This window comes from Prosopis cineraria, unplaced genomic scaffold (assembly GCF_029017545.1).
Source record: "Prosopis cineraria cultivar Desert tree isolate PC_DT_omini unplaced genomic scaffold, ASM2901754v1 PC8, whole genome shotgun sequence".
Taxonomy (NCBI): Eukaryota; Viridiplantae; Streptophyta; class Magnoliopsida; order Fabales; family Fabaceae; genus Prosopis; species Prosopis cineraria.
Genome location: NW_026555339.1, coordinates 17171527 through 17184576, shown reverse-complemented (window position 1 = coordinate 17184576; position 13050 = coordinate 17171527). Strand labels below are relative to the sequence as shown.

At 35.0% G+C, this 13050-nt stretch overlaps 1 protein-coding gene across 1 annotated transcript; it reads right to left on the bottom strand.

The window, feature by feature from the left end:
- Nucleotides 1-10704: 10704 nt before the first annotated feature.
- On the bottom strand, nt 10705-12763 carry LOC129317690 (uncharacterized). The gene is made up of 3 exons (XM_054962043.1): nt 12291-12763; nt 11538-12082; nt 10705-10962 (listed from the first exon to the last, which is right to left on the bottom strand). Exons 2-3 carry the CDS (start codon nt 11846-11848, stop codon nt 10794-10796), a joined length of 480 nt encoding a protein of 159 aa, XP_054818018.1. The 5' UTR covers nt 11849-12082; nt 12291-12763; the 3' UTR covers nt 10705-10793.
- Between the last annotated feature and the right edge of the window lie 287 nt (nt 12764-13050).

Here is a 13050-nt window from a genome sequence, read left to right as displayed (position 1 = left end):
TGTGAACAAAGCAAACATGGAATTCTCTTTTGTTGTACCTGAAACAAACGAATACATACCTGACCTCCAACATGCACACAAACGAAAAACCCGGTTATGACTAACTTCCTTAGCAACAAAAAAACAAAAAACAAAAAGAAAAGGTAAAACCAGCTTCTTTTTTAAATATTTAATTAACATGCCTAGATGTCAGCCAATCACTCATTACAACATTAATTTTTTTCTTTTGGTAACATTTTTGGTTGTAACAGTTTTAAAAATGTTGCCTAATTTGTGAGTAAGCAACAATTTTTGTATGCTGTTGTAAATCTCTACCCTAAGCAACAAATATTATATTTGACAACATTTGAAAATTGTTCCCTATTCTAATAGACTGCAAAAAAATAAATGTGGCCTATGAATATTCTTTTTGGCAACATTTAAAAACTGTTATTTATTTTTATTTTTACTAATAAAAATTTATTTATGGTTAAAGTATATTTTTGATTATCTAACTTTCTATAAGATTTTAATTTAGTTTCTTAATTTTATAAAGTATCTTTTTAGTCTTCTAACTTTAATACCATTAGTTTCAAATAATTATTTTTTGTGCTAGACATTGTTATTTGAAAAAAATAAACTTATTATCTCAATATTTGAAAATGTTATGTCAATATTCAAAAGTTTAATGTAGAATTTTTTTTGTGTGAAGAAACTAACAGTATTAGGATTAAACGACTAAAAATATGTTTTATAAAATTAAAAAATTGAAATAAAATTTTATATAAAGTTAAAAGACTAGGGGTATACTTTAGCCTTTAGCTATTTATTTTTTATTTTTTTATTTATTAATTATAAGAATTATATATATATAAATATTTTGCATTATAATAAGTTTGCATTATAATAATAACGTTATGTTGGAAGAATTGTTAGACACTAGTGCAGAATTTGTCTTTTACAGGAGATTTATAACATCGATTAAAATGCACTCGCTGTTAAAAGTAAAGACGATAGCATTTCACTAATATTCGTTTCCAATATTGGACTTTTAACATCAATTAAAAGTTTAACCGTTGTAAAAAATACTTTTAACATTGAATAATTTAACCTCGTGTTAAAAAATTTAAAAAAATAAAAATAAAATAAAATTTTAAACTTTTAACAGTGAGTGACATGACACACAATGTTAAAAGTGGATATTAATGAAAAAATAAATTTTTTATTTTCAATAGCAAGTGCTGTTGGAATATTATTTATGAATTAGCATTAATTAATAAGCCCAATAAATTGGTCCTTATGATCTTGTGTGGACCGTGATAGGTGGACCACACAAGTGAGCCCAATGGGCAGAGGCCCAACCCACAACCCAGTAGCCGTCAGTTATTTCCTATCTTTTAACTGACTGAGTCAGAGATAATAGATAATATAATTATTTAATTGTTTAATAAGGCGGTTACCGATCTGATCTATATAAGATGATTAGTCGGTAACCGCAAATACACGACTCATTTTCTTCTACTTCCATTATCTCTGAACTCTCTGAAGGCTCTGGGGACTTGAGGGTTGTGTATCTGCCTGCACTCGAGGTAATCGAGATTTCTCTAGCACTCATGGATTCTTCAGGTACGCATGAATTACTTTATTCTATCATATTATTATTATACATATGAATTGAGATATTGAGATTCAACACGTGGCATCAGAGCCTGGTAACGAATTTTAAATTTGTATATCTCAATTCTTCTAATGCATATATTGATACATTGATAGAGATTTCTCTCATATGTTGATATATATATATATATATATAAATATTTTCTTTCTTTATATATATATATCCATATTATTGAAAATGAGAATGAATATGAGATTCATATATACTCATATATGCATCATCCTATTATATTCAAGAGAGAGTTGCAAATATAAAATTTGATTATATTATCTGTTCTTGGATCTATCCTTCCCCTGTGTCTTTTTTTTGTTGTTACTGGCGTCTCCGTGGTCGCTGGCCGAGATGGTGTCTCGACTTCACTTTGCTGTCTTTAAAAAAAAAATGCCAAACGCTTCTATTTCGTTCAACTTCGTTCAGGGGAAGACGCAGCTTCAGTTGCTACAAATATTTCTAGTTCAGGTCGCCGAAAAACAAAAGGAGCTGCAGAATTCCGTCAGGTTCATGGCGTCTTCCTCCTTCGCCGGAATAGGATCGTAGCGTCGTTCCGCCTCTGCTTCTGTCACCGCGTCATCTCCGCCACAGGCTTCCATCGCCGGATTTGTCTCCGCCGCAGGATTCCGTCGCTGGCGTCGTCTCTCCGTCAACGTCTCAGCACCGGTCTCCCCCCTTCCTCGTTCCCAGCTCGCTGCTGGGAAGACCCAAAAACGGGTCAGGAACCGGATCCTAGGGATCCGGTTCCATGGTTCTGGGCCCATCTTAGTATGGGCCCAGATCTTTGATAAAAAAAAAATTTTGATAATTGCGTTTCAGCCTCAGTTTAAATTACCTCCTTTGGCCCATAATTTATTGAATTTACGAATTAACCCCATGATATTTCTGGAAATTTACAGTTTAGTCCCTTAACTTCCAGAATTGTAATTTTGACCCAAATCTCTCCCAGACTTACTTATTTGCCCCTGATTACCTTTCAAAATTTCACTTAAGTCCTAAATTTGTTCCCTAATTCCAAAAGACCCTAGGGACTTTTAAAATTATTTTGTTTTGTCCTAAAGTCATAAAGTTTGTGACTTTGTAAACTATTGATGATGTTTAGGATCTTGTAGCATTAATAATGGACATACCCCATAGGTATGACATTATTAATGTAATTTTGATGGTTGGCTTTGAAAATAGGCTAATAGCACTCCTTTAATGTATTAGATATTTATTGTACCCTATAGGTATGGAAATGTTTAATGCATTATTTTGTATGGACTTTTGTGTGAGCTAAATCTTTATGGTATATGAGCCTTCTTGGTGCATGGTTATAGTTGCATAATTGATAATCGCTTGTTGGGAATTCTGTTTTATAATTATGTTGTGCACGCATAATTAATATTTCCCATTTTCTGTTTTGCGATTTCAGTTTTCGCTTTTACGCAACTATCCTTTGTGAAGGCTCTCAATGGGACTAATTATGATGACTGGAAAGAGTCCCTAACTATGTATCTGACCATTTCTGAGAAAGATTTAGCTCTGAGAGAACCCAAGCCTGCGGATCTCTCTTCCGAGTCCAGTGCTTCTGAAATGGCCTTCCATAAGCAATGGAGTGAGTCCAACCGGATCTGTCTAGCGATCATCAAGTACACAATTAAAAAGGGAATTAGGAACAACATTCTTGAAAAGGATACTGTAGTAGAGTACTTAAAAGCTATTGGTAACAAATACAAGAAGCTTGACAAGACTCAAAAGAACTACTATCTGTCACTTCTTAACAACACTCGATATGACGGAGTTTCTGGTGTCAGGGAGCACATTCTGAAGCTTGTTCATTACTATAACAAGCTTAAGTCATATGGAATTGATTTAGGTGAAAGTACCTTAGTTTACCGTGTTCTTCAATCATTGCCATCAGAGTATGCATTCTTGAGGACTTCATACAACTCACAAGAAGCTGAATGGTCTATTGACCAGATGATATCGATAGTCACTAAGAAGATAAAGCTATAAAGAAGAATTCCTCTCACTCAATAAACTATGTTTCCCATGGCTCTAGCAGCAAATCTGGAGGGTCACATAAGAAAAAGGGGAAGAAGCATGATGCCCCAAAGCCTAATAATCCAACCTTTAAGAAGGATGGTGATAAGAGTGAGAAGTCGAGGAAGAAACCCTTTAAAGGGTTATGCAATTATTGCAAGAAACTCGATCACATTAAAGCTAATTGCTTCAAATTGAAGAACAAACAAGAAAGTGAAGGTACAACTCTTAAACTGCCCCTCTAGCTCTAGTTTGTTTTGAATCTAACACCATTGAAACTTCCTTTGACTCATGGTGGCTGGATTCTGGTGCTACTGTACATGTTGTGAATTCTCCATAGGGCCTAAGAAACCAGAAGGTTCCAAGTGAGGCACAGAGGTCAGTCTTTGGCATAGCAGGGAGCAAGGCATCGGTTGAATGCATTGAAACTATTTCTTTATATTTAAATTCTGATCATATTTTACATTTGAACAATGTTGTTTATGTACCTTCTGTGAAGAGGAATTTAATTTCAACTTCTGCATTGGATATTTGTGGCTATTCATTCTTCTAAGGAAATAGGAAAATTGACATTTATTTTGATTCCATTAATGTTGGTGTCGCTTCCTTGATATATGGTTTATATCGATTGAATGATTGGTCACTTGAACTTCCTAATCTTCATGTCAATGCTGCTATTGGGCATAAACGTCAAAGGCCCAATGATAATTCCTCTATGTTATGGCATCATCGTTTGGGTCATATCTCTAGAGAGAGATTGGAACGCATGATCAAGCAAGGTATCTTACGAGACCTTGATTTCTCAGATTTTGAGACTTGTGTTCACTGTATAAAGAGAAAATTCCCTGCTAGAGCTAGAACCAAAGAGGCAAAGAGGTCTGAAAATACTTTAGACCTAATCCATACTGATATCTGTGGACCTATCACGCCTCCGGCTATGGGTGGTTATCAGATATTTCATCACCTTCACAGATGATTACTCTCGTCATGGATGGATTGAACTTTCGTGAAAAGGGCGAGTCCCTTAATGCATTCAAGACCTTTAAAGCAGCAGTCGAATTGAAATCTGGCAAGTTGATCAAGTGTGTGAGATCTGATAGAGGAGGAGAATTTTATGGGAGATATACTGAGACTGGCAGGAACCCTGGGCCATTTGCTTTGTACCTTCAAGAGCATGGCATTGAAGCTCAGTATACTATGCCTGGCACCCCGCAGCAAAATGGGGTTGCAGAAAGGCAAAATCGTACCCTCATGGATATGGTTAGGAGCATGATCAGTCACTCCTCACTGCCGGAATTCTTGTGGGGTGATGCACTCAAAACTGCTGTTTATATTTTCAATCAAGTTCCTAGCAAGTCAGTTCCAAAGACTCCATATGAGTTGTATTTTGGAAGGACTCCTGCGCTGAAGCATATGCGAGTTTAGGGTTGTAAAGCACAGGTAAAACCTTACAATCCACAACAGATGAAGCTTGATACTAAAACTGTTGATGGTTTCTTTATTGGCTATTGCATCGGATCTCGTGGGTACAGATTCTATTGTCCAAATCACACTATTAGGGTAATTGAATCTGACCAAGCTTACTTCTTTGAAGATGCCTTAGACAGTGGGAGCTCTGTGCCTAGGCATATTACCTTGCATGACGAAAGTAGCATTTTGCCTATGCCTATCTTGACAACTCCTCATGTTGACAGAAATAATGACGTGGATCAGAATGAAGCTCAAGATGAATCACCTTTAGAGGGTGATAGGGACATGGTTGTTGAACTGAGACGGTCCCAAAGGGTTCACAGGTCTGCTATTCCAGATGATTACATGGTATATTTGCAGGAATTTGATTCAGATGCTATTGATACCTTAGACCCAATGTGTTACCAGGAGGCTATTTCTAGCTCGCATTCTTCTGAATGGTTGGAGGCTATGAGTGAAGAAATTGCCTCTATGTACCGCAATCACGTATGGGAGCTTATAAAGCTACCAAAGGGGTTTAAACCAGTGGGTTGCAAGTGGGTCTTTAAAACAAAACGAGGAGCTAGGGGTGAAATTGATAGATATAAAGCCAGACTTGTAGCTAAAGGCTACAACCAGAAAGAAGGTATTGATTACACAGAAACCTTCTCTCCGATATCCACCAAAGATGCTTTTAGAGTGGTAATGGCTTTAGTTGCACAGCTTGATCTTAATCTTCACCAGATGGATGTCAAGACTGTGTTCTTGAATGGCGATTTGTATGAAGAAGTCTACATGACACAACCTGATGGTTTTGTTGAATCCGGTAAAGAACATCTAGTGTGCAGATTAAAGAGATCCATCTATGGGTTAAAACAAGCCTCTAGGCAGTGGTATTTGAAATTTGATGAAGTTATCATCTCTCTTAGTTTTGTTGAGAATGTCTCAGATCAGTGCATCTATCAGAAGCTTGATGGGAACAATTTTGCCATTCTTGTTCTCTATGTTGATGATATCTTATTAGCCAGCTATTCAATAAATTTCCTCAATGAGATAAAGCACCTATTGTCTTGCCATTTTGACATGAAGGACATGGGTGAAGCCTCCTTCATTCTTGGGATACAAATTCATCGTGATAGATCTCGTGGTATTCTTGGTTTATCACAGGCCACTTATATTGAGTGGGTTCTTAAGAGATTCAAAATGGATTCATGTTCTCCTTCACCTGCTCCTGTATAGAAAGATGAGCTGTTGTCAAAGTTACAGTGTCCCAAGGATGATAAGAAGAGGGCTGAAATAAGAAAGATACCATACGCTTCCGCTGTCGGCAGCCTTATGTATGTTCAAGTGTGTACTCGACCAGATATAGCCTTTGCCATTGGAGTGCTAGGTCGATACTTAAATGATCCAGGTCCGGATCATTGGAAGGCTGCTAAGAAAGTTATGAGGTATCTTCAAGGTACAAAGGATCATATGTTGACTTACAGAAGGTCAAATTCTCTTGAGGTTGTTGGGTATTCTGATTATGACTTTAAGGGATCAGAAGATCTTGAGATCATTGGCTTTTCAGATTCAGATTTTGCCTCTTGTCTGGATGATCGTAAATCCACGACTGGCTATATTTTCATGTTGTCTGGAGGAGTTGTCTCTTGGAAATGTATGAAACAGACACTTACAGTAGTTTCATCTATGGAAGCTGAGTATATTGCTTGCTTTGAGACTACAGGTCACGCTATATGGCTGAGGAAGTTGATATCTGGCATGCACCTAGTTGAGTCAATATCACGTCCTCTAACCATTTATTGTGATAACAAATCTGCAATATACTATGCTAACAATCACAGAAATTCCAGTCGTACAAAGCATTTTGATATCAAACTTATGTTTGTGAAAGAGAAAATTGCTGAGTCTCAAACCTGCGTGGTACACATTCCTGGCACGCAGATGCTTGCAGATCCACTGACTAAGGGCTTACCTATAGAAGTTTTTCAAAATCATGTAACTTGTATGGGTATTGTGAATTCCTTTTATGCCCTAGTTTAGTGGGAGTTTGAGAACCTTTTATGTTGCAATTTCTCTTTAGGCTTTGTTTTCTTCTGTGAGTTATGTTCAGTTCAGTTAGATGCGTCTATATCATTTGTATCCCTATAGGATTCAATGATTCTGTTGTGGTACGCTATGCATATCACTTGTTTCCCCATAGGAATCAGTGATTTATGTTGTTATCTTACTGAGCTGTGTTTGAAATAAAATTTCATGTTTTACTCAGATTATGAGATATCATATCACTTGTTTCCCTATAGGATTCAGTGATTTTGTGGAGTTTCATTTTCTGAATTTTGTTCGTGGCTTGTTTATACAACTTACTTAATTAATGCAATCCAAGTGGGAGATTGTTGGAATATTATTTATGAATTAGCATTAATTAATAAGCCCAATAAATTGGTCCTTATGATCTTGTGTGGACCGTGATAGGTGGACCACACAAGTGAGCCCAATGGGCAGAGGCCCAACCCACAACCCAGTAGCCGTCAGTTATTTCCTATCTCTTAACTGACTGAGTCAGAGATAATAGATAATATAATTATTTAATTGTTTAATAAGGCGGTTACCGATCTGATCTATATAAGACGATTAGTCGGTAACCGCAAATACACGACTCATTTTCTTCTACTTCCATTATCTTTGAACTCTCTGAAGGCTCTGGGGACTTGAGGGTCGTGTACCTGCCTGCACTCGAGGTAATCAAGATTTTTCTAGCACTCATGGATTCTTCAGGCACGCACGAATTACTTTATTCTATCATATTATTATTATACATATGAATTGAGATATTGAGATTCAACAAGTGCCACTCACCCATTGTTAAAAGTGGGTATTAATTAAAAATAAATAAATATGGCACGGACAAAAACTGTTATAGTAAATGATTTATTATTTGGTATGGGATCTCTTGACCCATCAAATGTGCACTTTTATGTAACCCAACAGTTCCAAAGGCCCTTGTAATACTGTGCCTTGTGTTATGAGAGACATTATGATATCTTCAAGTTTTCGGCCCTGCCCCAAACGTACCAGATTTGATTCCAAAATGTCTTCTTCCTCTGGCTATCCCTCTGTTCAGCGTTGAACCCAAAACATTCACCTCTGATGGTCTGTTTTCTTCATCAGTCAGTTTTTATTTTTAGGTTGCCGGAAAAACCACTAGAGTTTATTGCTGACAAGAGATTGATCGAATAATAAGAACGACGGTCAAATTAATCAAGAACAAGCCAGCTACACCCACTAGACATTGTCATCAACATGAATTTTTTTTTTGGACCAACATTATTGACATAACACACGCAACTTTTATACTTAGTTCTTCAAAATTTAAAATTAGAATATTCAATATTAGTCTTTTTTCCAAAAAAGAAAATTGCTTGAAAGTTCCCTGATTGCGATTTTCCATTTTATGATTGTTTCTCACCAAGATCTATCCTTCTTTGATTAGCCCTTTGTTGTTTTTCCACACTTAATTCGTTTGAGATTCTACTAGTTTCCCCTATTTTTAACTTGTTTATTTCTTGCATTTTCTCCCGTTTTACCGCCTATACGCTGCTCGTTTCGGTTGTATTTTGCATTATTATGCTCATTGTACTCTGTTTTTAATTTGGCATTCCCCTGCTTGTGGGGATGATGAGCAAAATTAGTACCTTTTTTATTAGGTTGGGGTTGAAATTTGCAAATTCAACCGTTTTGACCACTGTTTCAATTTTGAATCGTTTTTACCGACCGAAAAAAAAAATTGTTTTTATGAACATTTGTTGTATTTTTCAGATTTAATTTTCTTTTTTTTTCTTTGTTGGGTATTGAGTTTTTCTTGGCTTCTTTGTTGATGCACGATGACTTTAAATGCTAAATTATTCTTATTCTAAGTTCAAACAAATTACAATGTTTTATAATTACATGAGAGAATTAACTCAATGAGATCCGTAAGTTTAAAAAAAAAAAATTTCCCACAACAATAAGCTTGTATGTTACCTGTATTTGTGGTTTCCACTTTTTTCACTTGGCCCAAGTTTCTCCTTTTGCTGTTTTGTATCTTCCCTGTCTAGGATATTTTGGGATTCTACTTCTATTTAATAATTATAGGACATTTTTTATTAAATCATACCCTCTATTGTAATAATGAATTAGTTAATTATCTTAAAAATTTCACACTCTTTTTATGTTGCACTTATTTAATAGAGTTTCTTAATTAGAAAGCATTATTAATTAAGCCTTAAAAGACACAAAATACTTTATATTTTTTAACATCTCACTTTAAAAAAAATGTTTTATATTGTTTAATGGAATTAGATATTGTGAATATTCTCCTGTTGGTGTCCAATCGTATCATTGACTAGGTTTAGTTTGCTGATTCTGTTATGATTGCACGCTGCTGCATAAACGCATGTTCTATATATGAATGAATTAAGCTAACGCCTTTCACTTCTGAATACTTCTGAATTTTAAAAATAGAAAATTTAAACTACTTTAGGAGTGTTTTCTCTTAAGAAACAGTCCAATAAATTCATCTTTTTTTAAGAAAATAAAAATTTTCGTTGGAGGAGTATTTGTCAAAATAAATGTTCCTACACATTAAAAAACCAGAGAATACAAAGAAAATGGTATATAGGAATGTTTGTCTCTAAAAGTCTCCCAAATGTATTATTTACGGAAACCATTATATTTTTAAAAAAAGTTTATTCCATTTGAAAACATCATTAAGAAAACACCACATATTTCATGAAGTCTCACACTAAATCACAAGGAATGGGATGAGAAATTAATCCTCAAATTCACCATGAAAATAAGCTTCAATCGCAAAGAACCAACTAAAACAACCTTTTAATTACAAAAAAGGCGGCCATGAGAAGAGAAACCTGCAAGCAGGGGGAAAAAATTATAGTTGATTATTATGATAAGCGAATCCTAAGTTACACAATACATAATAATATACTTGTATGGCGTGGCTTACATAAATGATAGATCAAACAAATGAGTATAAAAGTTTTATATTTGTACAGTTTACAATTTTTTTTTAAAAATATATCCATATGTTGATAAAGTAATTTTACGAGAATTTGTTAAGTTTTATAAGTATAGCTAAATATTTTCACATATGTAGCCATATAATTGACAAAACACAATAATAAAGATTGAATTATAAATGCTTATAGAAAAAGCAAAGATTGAATTAAAATTGTTTAAATTTTGTATTATAAACATGGTTATCTGATTCGGCTGGTTCGACCAGTTCAACCGAGAACCAGCGAAGTAGCCGGTCCAAAACTGATACATAACTAGGGAAGAAGAGAATAGCTTGCGAACCGCCTAAACCTGCTTGAACTGGGAGAATCATCCATTTGAATGGTTCAAATGGTTCACTTTATTTTTTTGTTCCTTCTCTCCAAATTGACAAATATGCTGTCGCTTTTTTATTTAAAAAACAATGTTTTTTTATTTTTCTGGATGAAGTAGACAAAAAAGGGCAAAACACAAAATAGCATACCTCTCAATCTTGTGCTCTCGAACCTTAAATATAAATTATTGTGGCTGAAGCTCTCTCAAGTTGCAAGAATCAAGCGCAAGCCTCATCTTCTTCGAGCGCCTTCTTTGTGAATCACTGAGTCCTCCTCATTCTTCCTCATCTGTCATCGCACTCATGCTCTGCATCATCAGTCTCTCTCTTCATCTTGCGGCTGAAGCTCTCTCTCGAACTGTTACTCGTCGCACCTGACAAGCTCATGGCGCAAAGTCTTTGAATCAAATGACTCTGTTCGAGGATGCTAAGACCTATGTAGCTCCCAGCTGTTCTGTAAGCCATAAGAAGTCAGCCTTATTGGTCCAAGAAGAATTGAGAAGATCTCATGAAAAAGAAAAACTGTGTTTGTGTGCGCAAGCTAAATCATGTGAGAAACCAAATATAATAAATGTTTTAACTTTTTAGGGGAAATAGTCAAATAAATGAAGGCCACAAACTTTAAGACGGTGTTGGTGGCCTTAAAGGTGTTTAAATTATATTACTTAAATTAATATTTTTTACAAAAAAATATTAATTTAAGTAATATAATTATAATTTTTAGCATATAATATTTAAAATATATTAATTTAATTATAAACATTCCAACCCCAGTTCGACTATTAAATTGTGAACCAGTACCTCAATCGGTTTAATATCCGGTTTGGTTTTAATAACATTGATTATAAAGATAAATCAAATCAAAATTATGTGACATTGTAGAGATGAGATTAATAATACAATTTTTGGAACAACGAATTAGTCATATGCGAACGATGCCAATGTTGCTGGTACTACTTTGTATGTAATAGGAGAATAACATGAGATATCCATAAAAGAGAGGGGGGGGGGAGATAATGTTGATCGTACCTTGAATGATTTATTTCAATGTTTGGCGTTTCATGAAGACTATGGTAGTTGTCTGAACCATTGTTGCGACATCCTTCACCACTTGTTCTCTGCAATGCTTCAACATCTTCTTTACATACCACACGCCACCCATACTTTCTTATTTTTACCCTTCTTCTCCCCCTATAACTACCATAAGTTCCAACGTGAAAAGAAAATTGAAGTTTTCCCTTATCAAAGCATGGAGTAAATAATAAAACGAGTTGGCTACGCCAAAGCTGAAACACAGTGACACCCTGCATGTTCTGAATATTTCTATATTTCCAAAGCATATATGCTTGATCATCACTTTTAACAGAAGTAGATGCAAAACAACCTTCTACAGCTAAGCATACAGCTATTCCACACCATTTCCTTGAAAGGCATTGATCATCTATATCTGCTGTAAATGACACATTTTGTGTGAAAGTCCAAGCCTCGTCATAGAAGTAATTTTGATTGTAAAACCATGATGGCACTTCACTTCCTGGAATATTTATCAAATACACTCTTGAGTCGAAGCTATCCTGCAACAAATATTATTAGTATGTTAAATAAGTGTGATGATCATAACATTCAAGAAACAACTATATAAGAAAACTTCAAAGATTATCTAAATGTAACGCTCTTTTAACTTTGTGCAATTTTGAAGCTATAGTTTTGCATATATGTTAGAGAAGTATAATGATTATAATGTGTAAGAAACATCCTAATTAACAAGAGAATCAAACCAACCTTATATTCAAATCGTTCAAAGAATTCCCACAGCTATTGTGGACCAAGTTTAGGTGTCATTGCAGGACAATCAACTGCCTCTGTTTTTTCCAAATTTGGTGGAAGTCGTGGTAGTAACTGAAGCTTGGAGCAATGAATAAAGTAAACAACCTGGAGCTTTAAAAGATTAGCGATAAAGCCACTAGGTAGGTTCACAAAGTTGTTTCCACACAGGTCAAGACACCTCAATGATGATAATGCATTAATATCATTAGGAAGGGACTGATCACAGAGAATGCAATGACTCAAATCTAACTTTATCAGTGATGATAAACTTGATAAAGAAGGGGGCAGCAACAACCTAGTGGCTATTGAAGGCCTTGTAATCCCAAAGAATCTACTCAAGAGAGAAGAGAAATTTAGTAAGGATGATTGTTCTTGTCCAGTGCATCCCCTAAAAGATAGTGATTTCAAATTTCTCAATTGAAGGATTGATGAAGGCACTTCCTTTATAGCAATTCCACAAGCATCAAGCACTTCCAAAGCTACATTTTCATTTGAAACCTCTAGAAGACTTGAAAGCTTTGAGCAACTAGAAAAATTGAGAATTCTAATAGACTTCATATATTGAATCACATTTGGAAGGAATACCAAATTTTTGCAATTCTTCAGATTTAAAACTGCAAGAGCAGTCAAATTGACAAGCGATTGAGGTAGTTTTGTGATACCAGTATCCTCCACATCAAGTTGGGATAGACATTTCATGCTTTTCCCAAATTCT

What these genes read in the sequence shown, in the direction of transcription:
- LOC129317690 (XM_054962043.1), bottom strand. Translation starts at nt 11,848, where the DNA reads ATGCTTTGGAAATATAGAAATATTCAGAACATGCAGGGTGTCACTGTG. An exon ending in ATTGAAATAAATCATTCAAG is followed by an intron (nt 10,963 to 11,537) that starts GTACGATCAACA and finishes TATGGCTTACAG; the next exon opens with AACAGCTGGGAGCTACATAG.